The sequence below is a fragment of the Chelonia mydas genome, chromosome 3 (genome assembly GCF_015237465.2).
Source record: "Chelonia mydas isolate rCheMyd1 chromosome 3, rCheMyd1.pri.v2, whole genome shotgun sequence".
Taxonomy (NCBI): Eukaryota; Metazoa; Chordata; order Testudines; family Cheloniidae; genus Chelonia; species Chelonia mydas.
This window is the reverse complement of record NC_057851.1, coordinates 151,448,500-151,469,700: the sequence shown is the minus strand read 5'-3', so window position 1 is coordinate 151,469,700 and position 21,201 is coordinate 151,448,500. Positions and strand designations below refer to the sequence as shown.

The 21,201-nt window shown below is 44.4% G+C and overlaps 1 protein-coding gene across 1 annotated transcript in view; it reads left to right on the top strand.

Moving 5' to 3' along the window:
• Positions 1 to 21,201, top strand: part of CAPN13 (calpain 13) — a 64,484-nt gene that overhangs the window by 21,067 nt on the left and 22,216 nt on the right. The window contains 10 exon segments of the mRNA XM_043543541.1: positions 3,074 to 3,143; positions 4,084 to 4,202; positions 5,779 to 5,912; positions 7,591 to 7,765; positions 9,650 to 9,724; positions 13,639 to 13,724; positions 15,799 to 15,873; positions 17,009 to 17,175; positions 18,791 to 18,939; positions 19,262 to 19,273. Of these exon segments, the coding sequence (XP_043399476.1) occupies positions 3,074 to 3,143; positions 4,084 to 4,202; positions 5,779 to 5,912; positions 7,591 to 7,765; positions 9,650 to 9,724; positions 13,639 to 13,724; positions 15,799 to 15,873; positions 17,009 to 17,175; positions 18,791 to 18,939; positions 19,262 to 19,273 (1,062 nt within the window).

Here is a 21,201-nt window from a genome sequence, read left to right as displayed (position 1 = left end):
ATGGTTCTTGGTCTCCCAGTAGAGCACTGGGGCCCCATTGTGCTAGGCGCTATGCAAACACGTACTCGGAGAGACAGTCCCTTCCGTGAACAGCTTACAATGCAGATAGACAAAGAGCGGGAGGGGAGATGGAGGGGGAAAGAAATGAGATTTGCCCAAGGTCACACAGCAGGCTAATAGCAGAGCTGGGAATAGAGCCCAGGTCTTGTGATGCCCAGCCAGCGGACTAATGCACATGCTCTTGAATGCGGGGAGGGCGCCCACAGTGTTCTGTGACTCTGCAGAGAGTCTCGCTATTAGAAGAGCCTGGGGGATTATCCACAAGAGCTTGAATCACCAGTACTGGTGCCATGCACCATTCATTGCTTGGGAAGAGCTGCTTTGTACCACAAGTTTGATAAACTTTTAGTGGGCTACTGGGTGGTTTCAGTCACCATGAAAACGTTTCAGGAAGCTGACACATCTCCTGGAGTTCAACTCACCCAGCCACATGAGTCACGTCAGCTGCTAGTCTCCGGTTTGTGCAGAGGGTTGTCAAATCAAGTGGGTGGGAGGGAGCATCCACCCCAGCTTAAAGAAGAGCTGCTAAACTATTTTCCTTACCCCAGTTGTCAAATATTTTACACCTCTTGTGTCTTGTTTGCTTAGGCATGTTCATTTGCTTCTGCATTTAGGATTAAACACCATTTCAAAACAGACAGTCTGTTTTGAAATGGTGTTCAGTCCTAAATGCAGAGGCAAATGAACATGCCTAAGCAAACAACAAGTCACAAGAGGTGTAAAATATTTGACTCAACCGGCAGATATTACAAGGGTCACTCGTACAGAAGACCCAGAGAAATATTTAAATGAGCATTTTCCTACTATAAATACTAAATCCCATGCAATTATCTCTTTAATCCCAAAGTATTTTTACAGACACAGGGAGTGGTACAGCATTGCCATTCACTGCTGTCCATGGTTTGTTCCTCCAGTAAGCCCAGCCTGGTCATGTCCCTGCATATGATATCCCGCCATCTAATCAATGGTCAGCCTCATTGTCGGACTGACTTCAGTTGTGTTTGCATTATTTTCCTAGGCATCCTGTCATCTGCTTGTCTTCTGCTGGGCCCCACTATCATAATCTTTTCGGTTGTAGCCAATTCTGTACCCTCGTTTCACATGCAACTCGCCTGATAACTTTGTCTTAAAATCATTCCCCTTTATACCTTCAGTAGTTCAAAAACGCCCTCTCATCTCTACAGCCTCCAGCTGTCTGATGTCTCTTTCATTTAATGCAGCTGGTTCCAATTCATAGAGTAATACTGTTAGTACACTGGGTTTGATAAATTTTCACTTTGGTACCAAATGGAATGTTTTTATCAGTCCATGATTTTGTCAGTTTCTGTGCAGCCCTTGTAGTTAAGGGACATCTCCTCTTAACCTCATCCTTGATGGACCGTCCCCACTGATTGAGCTTCCTAGGTACACATAAGATTTTACTTGTTCTACGACTTCACCATTGCTTCATTTCAACACTTCATGGATTGTCCCTTTTTCAACTTGTAACCACTTTGTCTTCTTAGCATTTACTGTCAGTGCAAGCCGACTGCATTTCAGTCTTCCAAGGTAGCAAAGAGTATCCTCATTAATTCAAATGTGGCTGACAGTTGTACGATGTTATCTGCATAAGCTAAGAATCTTAACTCTAGCTTATCCAGTGTCTATTTGTCTAACATTCTTAATGTCTAGTTTAAAAACATGATGAAAAGCAATGGTGATTCCATGCCCCCTTGTCTTGCACCAAGCTTTGATTTTGGACTTATACAACATTTTTAAAAAATTAGGCATGCAGGGTTGAATTTAGAGGCTTTTGCTCTTTAATCATCCAGACAGAACTCTTATTGAATTCAGGGAAGCTTCTGCCTGAGTAAGGCTTGAGTGAAAAATCAACAGTAAGGACTTTGGAATTTGGTCCACAGAAAATAAGCCTTGTGTCCATAGCTTCATTAACAGAAATGATGCAAAACAGCCCAGCCAGATCTAAATTAGAGATGTGTGAATAACAAAAGGCTCAGAGGTTTAGTCTGGAAAAGCCTATAGAAATCTGGATGCCTAGCCAAAATCTGGATGCCTAGCCAATGATCTGAGCTTTCTGAGGCCCTATCTACAGAAAGACACCCCCAGGCCCAAGTCCCTTTTCCCTTGGACTGATCCCAAGTCCCCCTACCTTTTGATTACTAGATTGGAAGATGTAAAGTTCTCCTTCTCCAAAGGATGGGCATCCACTCCCCAACTCAAGGAAACAGCATGATTTGTTGGAGCTGCTCAGTGTCCAGATGTCATGGTGATGAAGGCGTTAAAGAACCTCGCAGACTCTAAGGCCAGAAGGGACCATCATGATCATCTAGTCTGAACTCCTGCACATCGCAGGCCACAGAACCTCACCCACCCACTCCTGTAATAGACCCCTAACCACTGCCTGAGTTACTGGAGTCCTCAAATCGTGACTTAAATAGAAAGTCTTCCCCCACTTCCAGTGGAAGGCAGAATGGCTGTGGATGTCAGACCAGGGAGACCATAATTCTTCCTCCCTTGTGAAAGGCAGCATGGTTTAGGGAAGGAAAGCCTGAGTCTCTCATTTCCGTCTGCATGTGGAGAGCTCCAAGGTCCTTTTCTCAGTCTCCAGGGGGCACTGTGGGTGCAGCGAGCTGATTTCTGGCCAGGAGGCTTGGAGGATGATAATAAAAATAACAATACTTAGCATTTGTATAGTGCTTTCTCTTTGCAAAGTACTATACTAGCACTACATCGTTCATCTGGACTATACCTCTGAGAAGCATCTGAACTTTTGGATGCCTGTGTGAAGCAGCACAGGTTTTGCGGTTCTCCACAGGTTTTGCAGTTCTCCCATCACTGCTTTTAAACAGTCATGAATTTCAAATACATAAAACACCACTATGGTGAGGTAGCACATAATGACCTCATAGGGAATCAGTTGAAAGTGACGTAAGAGAGGCTCTATAGCTGTGTAGGATGCACTGCTGGTAAGTGTTGGATACTCACAATGGACTTTGCTTTCCCTCTTTTTCAGATGATCGAGAAAAATCCCCATTTAATCGTGGATGGTGTTAGCAGATTTGATATTGTTCAAGGAGAAATAGGTAAGATCAAAGTTCTGTTTCAGGGGGTAGCCAGCCTGAGCTGTAGACCGGAGTCCTTTCCTTTGCTGCTGTCTGAGAGCTTGGTTTGGTTTAGTGCACACACTCACAAATCCACAGAGAATCCGTCCCAGATATTAAATACCATTGTCTTTTACAGCGCCTTTGGGCCAAGGCACTTTGATGTCTCACTGGCTCCCATCATCCTGCAGAAGAATGGATGCAGAAGGGTAGACCCAGACCAGATAGAAAATGAAGTTCTATGGGTCAAATTCAACCCTTATGTAAAGTGGGTACAACTCCCATTGTGTGCCATCTTTTATCAGAGTTGGATTTGGCCTCGTGACCCTGAAGTCCTTTTCTGGTGACTCTCAGCTTTTCTTTTCCACGCTCTTCTCTTTTTATTGTCACGACTGACCAGCTTTTCTGATCCAGGTACCTGTCTCTGTCCTGCTGTAGCTCCATCCCTTCCCGGCCACCCCCCGATCATGTTTCCTTTTGAGAGTAACAAGAGTCTTCCTCTTGAAGAAATTGCACTGTCATCAAATGGCTCATCCAACTCAGGGTCTGGCAGTTGCCTGCACCACTTCCTATCCTATAGAACTAGAATACCCACAAAGGGAAGGAGCTTCTGTATGATGCCTAAGTGCCTCCGCACAGGGCCTTTGGCTCCCTCTTCCTTCATGGCAGTCAGATATGATAGAGATGGGTGCAGTATAGAAACCGACCTGAATGGGTGGATGGAGGCCCTGAGGCCAAGTGTGTCTGAGTCTCGACAGTCTGCCCACATTTTTATTTTATCCAAACTGGTTCTCCCAGTCCTTCTGCAGTAACCCTGTTTCCTAAAGAAAAGTGTAAGAAAGATACAGACCCTAGCAAGGCAGAAGGAGATCATGAGGCAATACGTGTAATTGCATCTGGTTTGTTACTTGTCTCCCTGAAGGTGATTGCTGGGTTCTGGCTGCCCTGGGATCTTTGACATTACAGAGGCAATTTCTGGAAAATGTTATGCCAAAGGACCAAGGATTCAAAGAGAATTATGCTGGGATTTTTCATTTCCGGGTATGTACTATGTGCTGTAGTGATTTTGCTCCACCTTGTTTGGGTGGAGAGTTCGGATGGTTCTGAACTACAACTCCAGATCCAAGCACCCCTGAATTTTGCGGTGCACCCATGGAGTCGGTGCCTAAGGCATCACTTTTGGCCGGTTAAATTTAGAAGCCCTTTTAGAACCGGTTGTCCCTCGTGGAACAACCGGTTCCAAAAGGGCTTCTAAATTTAACAACCGGTTCTAGCAAACCGGTGCGAACCGGCTCCAGCTCACCACTGGTGAAGGGCAAGTATCATATGATCTGTCCTTAGAGGAGTTAGCATAAGAGGGTATCACTGGAGTATCACAAAGTCCCAGAAACTAAAGATGGAAAGAACCATTAGATCATCTTGTCCTTTCCCCATACCCAATGCAAAACTGTTTTCAAGTGCATTCTCTTTTACTTTGTCCAGCTTCAAAAAAGATGGTGCTAGCAAAGGAGCATACACAGTTTCTCTTGCGAGACTATTCCCACAGAGTAACAGATCTTTGTACTAGAATGTTCTTGCTATTCCTTATGTTCCATTGCTCTGAGTAATACCAATCCTGGTTTTACTTTTGCAAAATCTAAAACACTACTCCTCATCTATCTTCAACCTAAACTAAATGAAAGATTTGCGTTGAGAAAGACTAGGGAGAAAGATCAAACCTGCTTTCCATTTAGAACCCCAAGCTAGTTTGCCACTGAGGGTACCCACTGCAAATAGCAATACTGTTTAAATGGAACAATGCATCCCTGTAATTTTTGCTCACTGAGCCATGGAAATATAGCCATACTGGGATAAATTTATCCCTGGCATAACAGCACGGAAGTCCTTAGCATTACAACAGGTATGGATTTGTCCAGTTGTGATATCAAAGCCCTGCTGCACTACATTAGTTTGCTAATGACTTTAGCAACAGTTCCATTAGTTCATTCCCCGCTGATCACTCGCCAGCTGGATCAGTCAGAAGAACACCTGTTCTGTCCAGCTGTTGAAGTGGCCAATTGCCTCCTTTTCATTTGTCAAGCTGATGGATAATAGCCCCAACTGTGTTCTGCCTGTCCAATACAACCCATGTCAAAGTTTAGAAAGATCTAGATCTAGAGAGGTTTCAGACACAGGAAAGAGAGGGAATGGACTATCCAAAGACTAGCTCTTGGTGAAGGGCGTCTCTGGCCCCGAGATGTACCAAGAGAAGCTCCATGTTGAGCTGAGTAGCGAGGCATACCGCTTTGTTTGGACACTTAGTTTTCTGCCCTTTTTGAAACATCTGCCTTAGTCCAGTCATGGTAATACTTACTCATCTACATGTACTTTTCATCCCATGTAATTCCAGAGCACTTTGTGTCCAGAAATGGCTCACCACTGAAAGGTAGCCACCTCTGAAATGAAAGTCAGCACCTATTTAACAGTACACAGCAAAAGTACAAAATAGCTTATGAGAGAGAGCAAAGAAGTTACTTATATTCATGGTTTACATTCACTCTTGGGCTATTTCTGGAGACTGTCATTTGGCAGCACTATTTATTCTTACAATAGTTTTTTTTTTCTTTTGTTTTTCCAGTTCTGGCATTTTGGAGACTGGGTGGATGTGGTGATAGATGACCGGCTGCCTTTTCTCAATGAGAGATACCTGTCTGTTCAACCTCGCAGCAGAAATGAATTCTGGCCATCCCTGCTAGAAAAAGCATATGCCAAGTAAATATACCCGCCAAGTCTGTCTTTCCTGCCATTGCTGAGTCTTATGCTTGTGTGGCTATACGTTGTGCCAGCTGCTTTGGACAAAGTACCCTGTGTAGTGTTGTTCAGGACCATGGACAATATTCTGAGCACTGGATATGTAATGAACTGTGGCTGGACATACTTGCAGATACTACAGGCTAAAGACTGTAGATTTTAAACTGAAGATTTAAAGTTCCCTGGTTCTCTTACGCACTTTTCTTTGAGAGGCAGTGTGGTCCGGTGGATAGGACATTGGTATGGGACTCAGAAGACCTGGGTTCTATTTCTGGGCCAGCTACCAATCTGCTGTTTAGCCTTGGAGAAGTCACTTCACCTCTGTTTTCCCTCCCACATTTTGTCTATTTAGACTGTAAGCTTCTTAGGACATGGATTGTCTCTCATTGAGTGTTTGCACAGAAAGGGCCCCCCATCTCAATTGAGGCTTCTAGCTGCTACCTTAATACTAATAATGAATAAAACTACAGTCATCAGTGGGGATTGAACCTTGGACTCTCAGCCTCAAAAGCAAAGTCCTGTATTACTTAAGTTAAAGAAGAACACCTCAGCTGTGAGTAAGTAGCAGGTTGTTATACTCACTGCGACCTGCAAGTAGGAGTTATGACATAAATTAAGTCAGTATATTACCTATATAATACAGGGAGTGCATTAAGCACATACTGGGTGGTTTAATGAATTCAGCAAGGAATAAGCAAATGGTAAAATGATAACTGGGAGACACAGAAGTGGAGAATTTTGCCACGATGTATTTGATAAAAGTTGACTCCAAAGTAGGTACTACTTCACAGTGTGAGATTTTAATTACAGAGCAAACTGAACCTCTGTTCAATTGAAATTGCAAGAGTTGCTGTTTATGCAATTCCTATTGAGAAGTTTTCCCCAGCGCACATGGCAAATTCCTTTCATCAAGGACATTGGTCCAAAATACAATTAGCCTTGGATTTCATTTTCTGATTCTCCAGTTTATGAAATTGACTGTACACTGTGGTTTATAATGATGTGTATATTCATGCTCTAACTACAGTACAGTCTAACTTGAGATTTTTTGCCGTTGCAATGAAAGCACAAGATAAGAAAACACAGATCCTGCTTGCAACATGGCCTTGCGAGAACCCTAGTGCTCAAACATTGTTACTATCAGATGGCTCGTCACTTGCTGATGCATAACGAGTGATGGTCTCAGTCCACTTCTTAGAGCGTAAGTGGGATTGAAATGGTGCATGCTGGCACTCTGTGTGTTTCCTTCTTTGTTTGTGTGTTACACACCAGCCAAGTGTGTGTCTATGTGCATGCGCGCACACACATTTGATCATGCCTCCCTCCACTGACTGATCCCAATGTCTAGACAACCTCATAGATTCTGAAAGCTAGAGGGACCCCTCTTTAGCTCAAGTGATAGAGGTTTCTACTTCCGGTGCTGAAGGGACCAGATTCAATCTAGGGGTTACCACTGTGTCTGCCTGTGCATTTCAACCCCAGCTCATGACACGTAGTACATTCATAATATGTTTATGCACGACAGAGAGTATTAAATGTGCATCCATTGAGTTAATTTCCTCTATGCATTGCTTACTTGGGTGGATCATAGAAACAAATCCATTTCCCTTTTTCTTTTTTCTTTTCTTTTTTTTCGCAGGTTGTGAGGCTCCTATCAGAATTTGCATTGGGGTTACATTTCCGATGCTCTAGTAGACTTGACAGGTGGAGTCCAAGTGCAGTTTCTTTTACAGAAACCTCCTCCTGATCTGCAGGAGATAGCAAAAGCAGCTGCCAGATCACAATGCCTGATGGGATGTACCATACCGGGAGGGGTAAGCAGGAGGGACAGGTCTTCTTGCTTTTACCACATTTATATTACTTTTTTTTTTTTGAAGAAACCAGGAATCCATATCTACCGCTGTACAACAGATACTCGCTGAGGGGCCTTGTAGTGTCCCTAGTGGTAGAGAAGAAATAAAGCTTAGCTGTATTGAATATAAAGAGGCGTTTTTTTTTATTATTGGGGTTGCTGGCCAGAAGTTTCCCTAGCTCTCAGACTGACTATGCTACCCAGCATCACCAAAGAGTCTCTCCCTAAATCCTGGCCTGGACTCCACCATTGTGGAAGGGATGACCTCTTGACAGGGCTAATCAGCAATGATGCCAGAAATCAAGGGCTGAGCTACTTGGATAGAAAGCGGATGACGAAGCCTAAAGGAAGTTTTCTGACTCAAAGGTGCTTGGTTCCATAACTGTTTTTTGATAGCTCCTGATCGGAGGCTCAGATGTAATGGGCCTAGTGCGCTGGAATGGAACTGTACTCCCTGGCACCAGCATGGAACCTGGCCTTATGACTTCAGGACCAGAATTTGAGATGATCAGTTTCTAGGGCAGGAAGACCAAAAGGAGGTCTTTGGAGAGACACCCACTATGTTTGCTGCTGACAGCTATTGGGTATTGGCTGCTAGTTCAGTTGGTAGAATTACAGGTTTGCATTTGAATAAGGCAGGCTCCTTGTAGGCTGAAAACACACTTCTGAGATACAGGGAAAGATATAACGCTGCTTTATGGGACGCTGCTGGGTTGATAGGGGCCATCATAAAAACACTCATGTTGTCCGCTGGTGTGCTGCAAAGAGACTTCCATGGATTTATATAGACTGTGCAGTGCACTGGCAAAATGTGTGTCATGCCACCTCTAGTGTTTGGTTCACTAAATGATAGCTGCCAACTGCTGCTACCCACTAACTGAATTACCCCTTTAGTTCAAGTGCTAGTGTAACCCACACACCTTCTGGGTGTGGTGTTCTGTCCCAGCTAGTGGGAGAGAGGGAGAGGGAGAGAGATGAGTTTGCTCTACAGCCTGAGCTAACAGCCAGCTGGCTTTTAGCTTATGTGGTACAGGCTCATGCTCTAAGCTCCAGAGGTCCGCGGTTCAATCCCGCCCGCAGGCAACTGGGGTCTGTTGGCGTTACAAGTGGGGGCTCGTCCAGGATTTCAACTGGGAAGACTCCGAAGCTCGGGACGCACTTCCTCAGCTAAGGGAAGTATGTCACCCACACACCTTCTGTCTGTGGTGTTCTGTCCCATCTAGGGGCACCGAGACCACTTAAAAAGAGAGAAAAGGAGTTCTTGTGGCGAAAGCTTATGCTCAAATAAATTTGTTAGTCTCTAAGGTGCCACAAGTACTCCTTTTCTTTTTGCGGATACAGACTATCACGGCTGCTACTCTGAAACCTAAAAAGGGAGAGAGATTATTGAATTTGCTCTACAGCCTTAGCTAACAGCCAGTTGGCTTTTGGTTTATGTGGTAGAGACTCATGCACTAAGCTCCAGAGGCCCCAGATTCAATCCTGCCCACTGACGACCGGGGTCTGTCAGCGTTACACTAGAGACTGGTGCTTAGGTCAGTTCCTACCAATGACCCACCCCAGGTGTTGTGACAACTGCACCTGCTGTGGAAGCTACTCCAACACTGGATCCTTATGGGCTTTTCAGAAGTGTGATGCCTTTGTAGCTCCATTAACTTGGTTGGATTTGCGTCAGGCCACCAGGGGAAACAAACACCAGGCACTTCGCAGCTCAGCTGTAGTGTTTTAAGTGAAGTCAGCTCCGTTTTTCTCTTTTCTCAAACTAACCAAATAGCAGTTTGGGGGGCAAACAAACGTATGTTTGCAAGTCTTTCAGGGAGCTCATGGCTGTGCTTTCTCTCCTCAGCAATCAGTTGGTAACGTGGAGTTGAAGAACGGACTCATAAAAGGCCATGCCTATACTGTGACTGGGGCTACAGAAGTAAGAACTGAGACCTTTTCCCTACTTATCATTCTTTCTGTAGTATTCCATGGCTGTCTCCTGATTAGCATACTGACTGCTGCTCCACTCACAGTTGCTTTCAGAGACGTTAAGGTCAGAAGGGATCCTTACAATCATCTAGTCTGACCACCTGCATAACAGAGGCAATTGAATTTCACCTGTAATTCCTGCACCGAGCCCCAAATCTCTGCAGTTTAGGATTGTGTGTGGAATAAAGGGAATGTGGCTAGCTCTCTGTTTTCAAGCAACGTACCAAAGTGATGGAGAGTAGAGACCAGTGTTAACACTCCTGGCTTCAGTTGCCCACAGCCAATGACACTGCCAAGGGTAACTGGTTCCAAAAATGCAAGACCTTAAGCAAACCTTCAGGGTTTTCAAGAGACAAAACCAAATTAAATGCATGGAGACTCTTGTATGTTCAGTCCATGAGTTAATTTAATTCCTGGCTATAAACTATTGATGGGATAGCAGAGGTAATCAAATTAAGGGAAATTATGGTGCATTATGTTGTAAGGTTCCACTCAGTCAGAGGTTAGAGGAAGGTCAGGAGGGAGAGGCACTAAGGGCCAGATTTTTAAAGGTATTTAAAATACCTTTGGGAGTTTGGTCCCTGGGCACTTTTGAAAATCCTACTAGGTGCCTACTTGCATCTGTAGACACCTGTATACCTTTGAAAATCTGGCCCTAAGGGCTGGAACCCAGAGCAGGTGCAGACTGTTACAAGGTAAAAAGTGATGACCAGGTTAGAACACAGGGGACCTGATCTTCATTAAAGAGAGCACTGCTGTAAGACTATCAAGTTACTCCTCATGAGTTGCAGGAGTCAGGCCTAGGAGGGGAGCATGTAGCTCAAAAACAGATTGGCATGGTAAGGATGGAACTTAAGCCCATGTCTCCTCAGCCATGCCCATTCTACACCTACACCCAGCCTCAGTAAGGAAGCACATGTGCAGAGGGCTGCTACCAGTCAGTGGACTGCACCTCATAATTAAGCCTTTTAGGAGTCACATGTTGCCGCCATGTGCATTTGCACTAAGGTGCAAAAGAGCTTAAGCTCCTTGCTGTGCAGCAGACAGGGGCTTTTATGGTCAAGACCTTTGTGATCTTGGTGATAGCTGCCACAACATGAAAGGTTTGAAAAGAAGCCTACTTTATACTGATGGTTTGTCCATTCCACTCTGCTAAATTGTAGGGGTGAGGAGTGGGAGTGGATAGGTGGAGAATGAAAATGTGATAATGGGTGGGACATGTGAGATGTATGCATGGCTTTCAGGAAAGGGAATGCCTGTGATTAGGATATGACAGAATGGCAAGGCTGCCACTGTCGGGGACTTTGGAGGAAATTCAGCTGTTGAAGGGGCAAAAGTTCCTCTCTGTTTGTTAGGGGGCCTGGTAGTAGAGCTGGTTAGGAATTTCCAGCTGGAAAATGCAGTTTCTGCACCACCAAAATTTTCTGTGGGAAAAATCTCAATTTTGCTACAGAAATTTTGATTTTTTTCTCTCTGAGTTTTACCTGAATCAGAATACTTCATTTTGTTGAACTGATCTGAAATGTTTAGAATCAGTTTAATAAAACAAAGCTGTATTTTCCTGTCAGCGCATTGTCTTATGGGAGTTGTAGTTTGGGCCCCACATTCTTCTTTATGGCTGAACTCCCTGCAGGACTACATCTCCCATAATGCAATACAGATTTCTTGCTGACCAAACTCTGTGTGGTGCATCATGGGAGTCACATGTCTCAGAGTACATCATGGGAGATGTAGTCTACCCAGGGAGCCTGATACATTCGGGAACCCAAAGTACAGCTCCTTGGAGGCAATGTGCCATAATGGGAAAATGTAGTTTAATATTGAACTGGCTTGAAATGAAGCATTTTGGGTCAGTTCAACAAACTGAAACAAAATATAGATTTGGGGAATGTCAAAATGTTTTGTTTCAATCTGAAATGTCAAAATTAAAGATTTCAACACTTGTGAATCAACATTTCTCACAATTTCTGTTCCATTAAGTTTTTTTTGAAATGTTGATTTTTTTTTTTTTTTAAGAATCGGGACAAAGGGTTATAAAATCCCATCAAGGGTGAGGCTGTAGCATCTTCATCTTCTGTAATCAAGGGATGTAGCTTGCACTTCACAGATCGAAGAGCAAACTTCTTCTGGCATCAAACTGTGGCCTAAAGTCAAGAGTTTCATGCTGGATAAAGAAATTACTTTGTCTTTTTAGGCTTATCCTTCCTACACACAACCGCCCCTGACTAAATATTAATATTGACTTAGAAGGGATATGGACCAATCTGGCACAACAAAATAATCCAGAAAAGCAAATTACTTACTACAGCCAGACAGTGACCTGGACTAATTCTTGGGGTGTGGCCGTCAGCAGTGACTGAAAAGTCTCATTCACAGAGGGACACAAGTTACATGATACAAGAGCTTTTATCCCAGGATCTCAAAGCACTTGGCAAAAGGGATTGTGTCCTATATTTGCCTTCTTTTTTCTTTTGGTCTAAATGTTTTCAAGTTTGACCCCTTTAAACATACACAGTAGAGTCTGCATGCTTCAGGAAGGGCGTTTGGTCCTGCTGTCCTAACAGCTTTGAACTGCCAAAGGCCTAGCTTTGATTCCTAGCTCCAGTCACTCCCTCCCTTGTGACTCCCTCAGCAGTGATCCCTTGGGCTGATCTAGGCAAGGGGTTGCTGGGCTCCAGGGTGAGCCCCAGGGTAAAGGTGGATTGCTATGACCCCAGGCCCTGTGAGGGAGAGGAGCGGGTAGAGGTGAAGCTGGGGAAGCATGAGAGCATGCTGCTGATGACCACTTGATGGAGAGAGAGAGAGAGAGAGAGGGTGAGAGTCTCAGTTGGTCTAGCTCCACTGAAGTAAATGGAGCTGCGAAGATTTACACCGATGGAGGAGCTGTCCCGGCATGGCTGCTGACTAGAGCACAGGCCTGAGAGTCAGGAAACTTGGGCTTTTAGTCTCAGCTCTATCCCTGACTTCCTGTGTGAGCACAGACAAGTCATTTAACTTCCTGTTGCCTCTGTTTCCCTTTTATGCAAGGTGGAAAATAATACTTGCTTACCTCATGGGGGAGGGTGGGGTTTGGGAGGTTTTGTGTTTGGAAAGCACTTTGACGCCTACCAGAAAATGATGCCTCTTTGCCTTGGAAGGGGTTCTAGTCACAGTGAGCCAGGCCTTCATTACTTCCAGGACTCTCTGTATTTGAACAAGAATTGGAAGCCACACAGAAGGTCTGGTTCTCCTGTCAGTTACACCAGTTTACCCCACCCCCTGCCAACTTTGGTGGAGTTACTCCTCAGTTACACTGGAGAAAGCAAGAAGAGACTCAAGTCCAGATACTCCAACTTGTGCAGAACACAGAAGCTCACCGCCTTAACGGGAAACACCAAGCTGGGAATAGAAGCCAGGAGTCAGGGATTGGATTCCCGGATGACAGGCATCTTAGAAATACCATAAATAGCCTGACCGACAGGTTCCCCAGTCCCTTGTTCTCAGGATTATGCTGCAGTGCATCTTCTCCACTCCATATAGATACATTTTAGTCGTGGGTGGCCTTGTACTACGAAGTCATTGGCTTTGCTGACAGTCGCACTTTCCTGGGCATATGACAGTCATGTGATGTGGCAAGGCAGTCAGTGCTTCTGACTGGGTCAGCCCTCTGCTCACGATGCGAAGGAAAAATGGGTGCAGTGTTCTCTGATGCTTTGTTTCTAATACCATGTAGCAAAAAGACATTGATTTTTAGCTGCAGCCAAATGAGGGCAGGAGTTAAATGAGTCCTCAAAGGTATATTAAGAAAGATGCACTTGTATTACTGTATATCCTGATCACAGAAGGCTGTGATTACAGTTGGCTTTTTATTCTTTTCCTTTACAGATACCATACAAGAATGGCTGGGAAGATATAATCAGAGTTTGGAATCCTTGGGGTCACGGGGAATGGAGAGGGCCTTGGAGTGATGGGTACGGCTTTAAAGATTTGATCTCATAAGAAGGGTGAAGCTTTTGTGGGTTTACTGCAAGGAGGCTATATCCAGGGCTGACTACAATGGAGTAGGCAACTCTAAATTAATCTGCTTTAAGCCCTTTTTCCATCTGCAAACACCTCCCAAAAGAGCCCAATTTGGGATTGAAAACATACATGCAATGTTATTTTTATACTTACTCCTGACTGGGTCTAGTTCAGACATCCCTCTTTCTCTCAGCTAACAGTTTTCACAGTGGATAACTACAGGTAAATCTCAGATTGGATAGCTGCTGTTTCCACCTAATACAGGTTCTGGACATGCCCTTATGCAATTTTCTGCTGTTTAATGCTCCATAGGCATCCAATATACTGTGCAGCTTGTGTGCTGCTGAACTTTCTAAGGATGTCAGTGCAGAATGCTCCTGCTGCAGTTTTAAATGGGCTGCTTTCCCCCTCCAGGATGTCAAATGTGGAGGGAGAGTAGCCAGCAGGGGGAGTGGCCATGATAGCACTGATCTGATGGATGGATGGATGCTTGCAAGCCAAGCCGGGGGTGGGGCCTGGAGGTAGTGCAGGGGCATGGAGCTTCCATTCACATAGTCCTTGTCTTGAATGGATCTTCTAGGAGTGTGGATCTCAAGGGATTAATGGGTTTTGCAGGCCAGACATCCTGGTTGCTCCACTGGTGATTCACCCTCCCCTCCAAATGCAAGAGAATGATCCAGAGGAAACACTGTGATGACTTTGTTGCACATAGGTATCAAGTGGGGAATCCAGTTTGGCTGGCTGAAGCTGGTGTTCTCCTAGCTAGAGAGTTGTACAGGTGCCACAACAACATTATGGTTTAATAACAACAATTCTCCTTCTCTCTGTGAATGATAACACTAATAACTTCTCCGCTGAGAAAATAAGTCTGGCACTTAACGTCTGGATGGGCCGGTGGGAGTGTAGTAGGTGATGCAGACATGTTTGAGGCTGGAATAACAGCTATCTGCTCAGACAGTATTTCCCACATTTTGGAAGGGTGAACTATAATCCTTGCTATAATTGAAATTTCAGTGGAGCATGCTTAAAGGTAAACTGCATAAATCAATAAATTATTGATTCATGCTCTGTTTATTTATCTTATGCTCTGCAGAAAATACAATTATCACTTAATTATAAAACTGCTGTTTGGAAATAACATAACTGACAGGCTTACGTGGTCTCTGTGTGGCAGGGGCGCTGCGAAGTTATATCACTGTAAAGCCTCAGTAGTTCACTAAACATTCGGATACCAAAGGGTACGTGCAGGGAACTGGAAATGGGATGCAGAACTTTTCACTTCTAGATGGCCATTCAAATGTAGTAGCTGCAAGTCATTGCCACATAATGGCTGGTTGTGGGCCTGTGAGAAATGGGTAGCAGTCCCAATCTGGTTCCCAGCAGACCGCTGTCCACATAGCCAGAACCATCGCCGCTACTTCTCTGGTTTAAAAGTCAGCCCAAGGACTGGCTAAGTCCATGGAGACAGAAGTACCATTCCACTCACTGCAGCTGTCCCCCACCCCTGGCAGGGGTGAAGCAGGTGGCAAACCTACAGGTGGAAGTAGAGCTGGTCAAAAGAAGGTTTTTTTGATGGAAAAAGGTTTTTCAGGAAAATGGAAACTTTCACCAAAAATTTTCTATTTTTGGTAGCAATCTTTCAGATTTTTGTCAAAAAACCAAAACAACCCACCCCACTTCTTTCAGTATTTTGGCAACTGAACATTTTTCAGTTTTTTTCAACAAAAACCTGGGAAAAATTCACAGAAAAAATTCACAGAATTTGTCAATAGGAGGGGGAGGGAACTTCACCACTTCCCAATGGCTGCGGGTGGAAACACACTGTGCTGCCAATGCTACCATTGTGTTGGGGCTGAATGTAGGGTACCAGTCAGGCTCTCAATCCATCACTTTTCATGTGCACTCTTGGGCCAGATCCTGGAGCTAGATGGGAGCGCGATGGTGGGATGGAAAAGGTTGAGAATCCCTGAATGAAGGCCAAGGCAGACCCTTCGTTGCTGATTGCTGTTCTGTTGCTTTTCACAGCTCTCCCCAGTGGGATCGAGTTCCAGCGGAATATAAGAAAGATCTCTATGAAGATAAGGACGATGGAGAATTCTGGTACGTTCACATTAATGTTTGGATATTCCAAGTTTTCCTTTTCGAATCCAGGGGCCTATGGCTCATTCACTTTGCTTAGGTGTCAACTTGTTCTCTGCTCTGAGTCACAGTTTGGAGCCCCATTGTACTGAAAGCTCTAAAAACACATTGTTAGAGACAGTCCTTGCCCCTGCTTGCAATCTGACAGACCAAGGCTGGGAAGGGAAACAGGCTCACGGTGGGGAAGGGATGTGCCCAACATCACACACCAGGTCAGTGGCAGATTCAGGAGCAGAACTGAGGTTTCCTGATTCCCAGGGCAGTGCCCTCGCCACAAGACCAGGCTGGCCACCACAAGGTAGGTGGCCTGTTAAACAAGAAATACAAAATCTTAAGGATTAGCACCCAAAGGGATGCAGAGAGGAGCTGGGTACAGTAGCAAGGACTCCAGTCGTCAGAGTTTGGATTTTCCTGAATGGTCTAGGCTGGTAGCATTTCATGTGTCTGGTCAGGCTCAGATATAGCTTTGCTGCAGTTTTTACAGACTCTTTAGCCACTGGGAAGTCTCCCTCATTGCAGACTTGTGTGGCCAGGCTCAGAGGGTAGCAGAGCAGAGGGAGCAGCATGGATATGTAGAGAGAGTGCAGATTGGGATGTAATTTGGATGTGGACCAGGATGGTGCTGGAGCGTGCAATGTGGGGCCTGTGCTGGGGCACTGGAGAGTGCAGTGTGGACATGGGCTGGAATGCAGTATGGGTGGCGGCTGGCCTGGGGTACTGGAGAGTGGAGGGTTGTCCAGCATCTTCCTTTCTGGAGACCGACCACTTCATAGCCCCGGCTTGCTTTTCTCACCATGGTAGGCCCTGATCCTGGAGCAGGATGTGTACAGGTGGATCCCATTGACTTTAATGGGGTTCCACATAGGCACAGAGCTCTGCCCCCAAGGATTCAGTTGTAGGATCAGGGCTTTAGGTAGTACAAGTGTGATCACTCGGAGACTCCACATCTTCCACAAGGCATTGTCACGATCAGCTGAAACCTGCAACACGGCATTCCTGCCTTGGCTACAGATCCACTTTCCCACTCTGCGAGTGTAAGCGTTAGTATCCAACTGATGTATTAAACGGAAACATCATACTTCTCGTTTTTTTCCAGGATATCACGTCAAGCTTTCACAGAGCAATTTTCCTTGCTGTGTATTTGCAATAACACCCCATCGTTTCTGGACTTTGGAGATCAGCGTGGTACAAGGTGGTCCCTGGCCATGTATGTAAACCAATGGGCTCGAGGACTCACCGCAGGTGGAAGCAACTATCATAACGGTACTGAATGTCCCAGTCTGATCTCCTACCCCATCCCCATTATCTCCCCTCCCTCTCACCAACACACACACACACACACACACACACACACACACACGAAGCCACTCTGATGACTGGACTGCAAAAGTATTGATTCAAAATTGTTGAGCTTGATGTTTTCCACCCTCGCACTTAACTCCAACAAAACAGGCAGAACTGAGGAGGCATCACTGGCCTCTGAGTCAAAACTGATGATTTAAAAACCCTGTACTCTCTTAGATCGAAACTCACTGTCCCTCATATCAGGCCTGCCTGACCCAGGGCGAGGATGGGGCTGGAGAGTCTGAGGTGGTGAGATAGCCAGCCTGCTTTGCAAAGTAATAATATTACAGAACACATATACCTGTGGAATGAATTGACTAGAATCCCAAAGCTCTCTTGTAGTAGGACACTCTGTTGGGTAGATGAGGCCATCAGCTTTGCTGCCTGTGCCCTGATCGTTCAGTTGTGCTGAGCTTCAGGGGTTTTTTTGCTGTTGCACATCTTATTCGTTGTTGTTATTTTAATCTATGAGAGAAGCTTGTGATCAATAAAGGGTTGCTTTTATCTTCAACGTTGTTTCATTATTCAGCAATAGACAGGCTTCAGTCTCCTAGTAACACTGATTACAATTTGTCAATGTACTGTAAAAAACAGAATGAGGGACTGATAGGCAGGGCTGTGTTAAGAGTCCATGAACACGTCAGTGCGCGTGGCTGTCGGATGGCTGGATGTACTCTATTGGCAGTGGGTAGAAGGAGGCCAATTTCCATGGGCGTATATTTTGCCATCAACCTTCTAGTATAGTTCATGACTGAACATGCCGTAATGCAAAATACAGCCACTCGTCAGCAAACTGTCATCTCTGAAGCCCAAACCAACACAATCAAGTGTTTGCCCCTGTGATTTATTAATACTTAAAGTCTGTTCTATATTAAGAGAGAGCTCTCTTCTCAGTCTCGTGTGTCCATCTTGAAAATGCACATCAGCCCAGCTCTCTTTCCTTGAGGCCACTACTTACCACTAACCAAAACCTTGGCTCCATTGTCTGACTGGTCTCCCAAAAGGCCTTTATCTTTAGAGCTGCATCATTGTTACTGACACCCTATATTTTTCATGGTGAACAATCGCCCTCTGGGAAAAGGGCAGAATTTTTTTGGAACTCCTCCTTTTCATGGTTGTGCAGCTATAACCTCTAAGCCACAATCCTCTTCTCCATTAGAGTATCCTTGTCTGCGTGGGTTTTAATAGAAACCGCCCTTACTGGCTTGAGAATGGATGGGATTGTAGTTAAGGCCCTGGGTTTGAGACTGAGGTGATCTAGGTTAAATTTCTGACTCTGCCATGGCTTTGTTGGGTGACCACTGGCCAGTTACTTAATCTCTCTGTGCCTCAGCTCACCATCTCTAAACTGGGGATAGTAACACTTCCTTCCTCCTGCACTTGGTCTTTGTCTGGTTCAGTTGTAAGCTCTTTGGAGCAGAGGCCATCTCTTACTATGTGTATGTATAGCAGCTAGCACAATCAGGTCCTGATCTTGGCAGAGGCCTTTAAATGCTATGTACAGCTAATACTACTACTACTAATCATTTCACAGCAGGTGCATTTTCAAGGAACCCCCAGTACTTTATCCAAGTGGAGGAGCCTGACCTGAAAAAGTATAATGTGGTGGTGTCACTGATGCGAAAACCTGCCAATAATATGCCAGATGCACAAAAATTGTTCACCGGATTTTTGATCTTCAGGGTAAGCAGCATCCACTGCGGAAAGACTAACACTTTAGGGGGGAGGGAGGGTGTTTTGCGTCTGCATAGAGATTAAGGGCTGAACTCTAGCCTCAGAGACACATGATCAGCTGCCATAAAGCAGAGCTGGTGTGAGTGTGGATAAGGGAAGAGGGAGTGATGAAAAATGGGGGGACTTGCATGAACTGTCAGCTTTGACATTAGATAACAGTACCAAGGAAATGTTTGTCTAATCAGGGGTGTTCGCATAGAGAACAGAGCTTTAGATCAGCTACATGCTTATTTTATATTTAAAACCTGCATTTCCCCTTTCTTCCTCCCAGGTTGAACCCAAGGTATGTTCATTTTCTTTTCTTTTTCTTTGATTGATCAATAGTTACCAGAGCTGGATAGGGGTAGAGAGGAGGGGAATCATCAGAAATTGGATTTTCAATTGAAGTTTTCATTAAAAAAAAAAATCAGAAAAATTTGATCAATTCTAATAATTGTGTATGTTTATATATTTTTTTCGCTATATCACATATATATTCTCATGTACATATAGTCATATATTTGTATTGCATTCTCCATGACTATCACAGACAACATGAGCATTAACATTCAGGCTTTTGCTGTATTGTTTTCTTTACATTTACTCTGATATTTTAGCAAACACTTCCTTTTCTCATACTAACATTTTTCAGTGTTTTCTTCCCCCTGCTGCACTGACAGTAGATCTCCTTGTCTGCTATGTCACAAGTCCAAACTTTAACAAACTTTATTTTACTTTCATATAGCACTTTTGATTCCAGGAGCATAAAATATAGAAACATATATATACACGCATCACTGAAATGCAGCCTTCTCTGGGAGAGAGAGCAGTTAACAACCACACAGTATCCTGGTGTGGAGATAGAAAATTTTGGCCAAGACCTTCTGGGTAAACCTCTGCTCTTTTAAAAAGTGTCAGAGGACCTTTAATATCCAGAAGGAGCAGAAAAGGCCTTGGCTTTTGAGGTCTTGTTTACCGACCTACTTGCAGTGGGCCTGATTCTCCTGTAAACTGTTATTTTTCTATTGACTTCAGTGGGGGTTCTACTGAATAAAGCAGCATGAGCTAAAAGAGCACTAGGCCCAGTACGCAGAGCAGGACACAATTTATCTGCCTGAGATGACTGAAAGATGGAATTAATCCTGCCAAGATCTGAACATAAGTGTCAAGGGAATCTAGACATTTCAAACATGAAACCTAGTCCAAAGAGATGGTTTAGTGGCCTAAGTCTGAAGATGTCAAACATATGCACAAATGCTGAAAACTTTTCTAATGTTCCTATCAGGGGACGAGACCCTCAGTTGTGCATATTGCCAAAGCTGCATTGTTTTCAGTAGAGCTGTGCCAATTTATACCCATGGAGGATCTGGATATTAGGTGTTTGAGCTATCCCTCAAATTAACCTTAAATCAGGAGGCCAGTCAGTGCATTATTCCATTATATCACTCACAATTCATTTCTGGAACTCCTGTGTTCAGATTTGACTTAAATCACAAGTGAAATGAGTTTGGTGGTCTCAGTATAGTCTCCAGTGGACATTTGCCTATGGCTCATATCTTACCAGAAATCTAGCTCAAGCATGAATACTGGTACACCTCGGAATTCTGATACAATGTAGGCCCTTATAATGGGAAGCTTAAGAACTGAAGTGAGGTTGCTACAAGTCATAAGCAAGGAGAAGTAACAGAACTGTGTAAGTCTGTTTGTCTACACAGGAAGGTTTTACTAGTTATACTGGAATATAATCCCCCATCTGAACACTCTTATACCAGAATAAGTGTGTCTACATTGGGGTTTATACTGCTGTAACTATATTGGTTTAGATTCACTCCTTAGGTTATCCTGAAAAATCTTTCCCACATAGACCGGGCCTAAGAAGTTTACATTGGAGCTGCTGGCACTAGGTCTGACTATAGCATGTACTAAAGTTCACCAAGTTCACTCCCAGAACAGCAATATCATTATTAATCTCTCACAGTGTATCGAGACGCATCATATCATCACTCTGAAGCAGAATGGATGTTATGTGTTGGCAGGATAACGGAAGTGCTGTGCAGGTTATATATAGACAGACACGGAGGGTTCATGTTATGTGATAGAGTTGGGTAAATATTTAGGGTCGGATTCTGATGTCACACCAGTTTTACCTTCAGTGATGTAAATGGGAGTTACTTCCACTTTCCACTAGCAGGAGTTCAGAATAAGACCCAGATGCCAAATGACACCTCCATT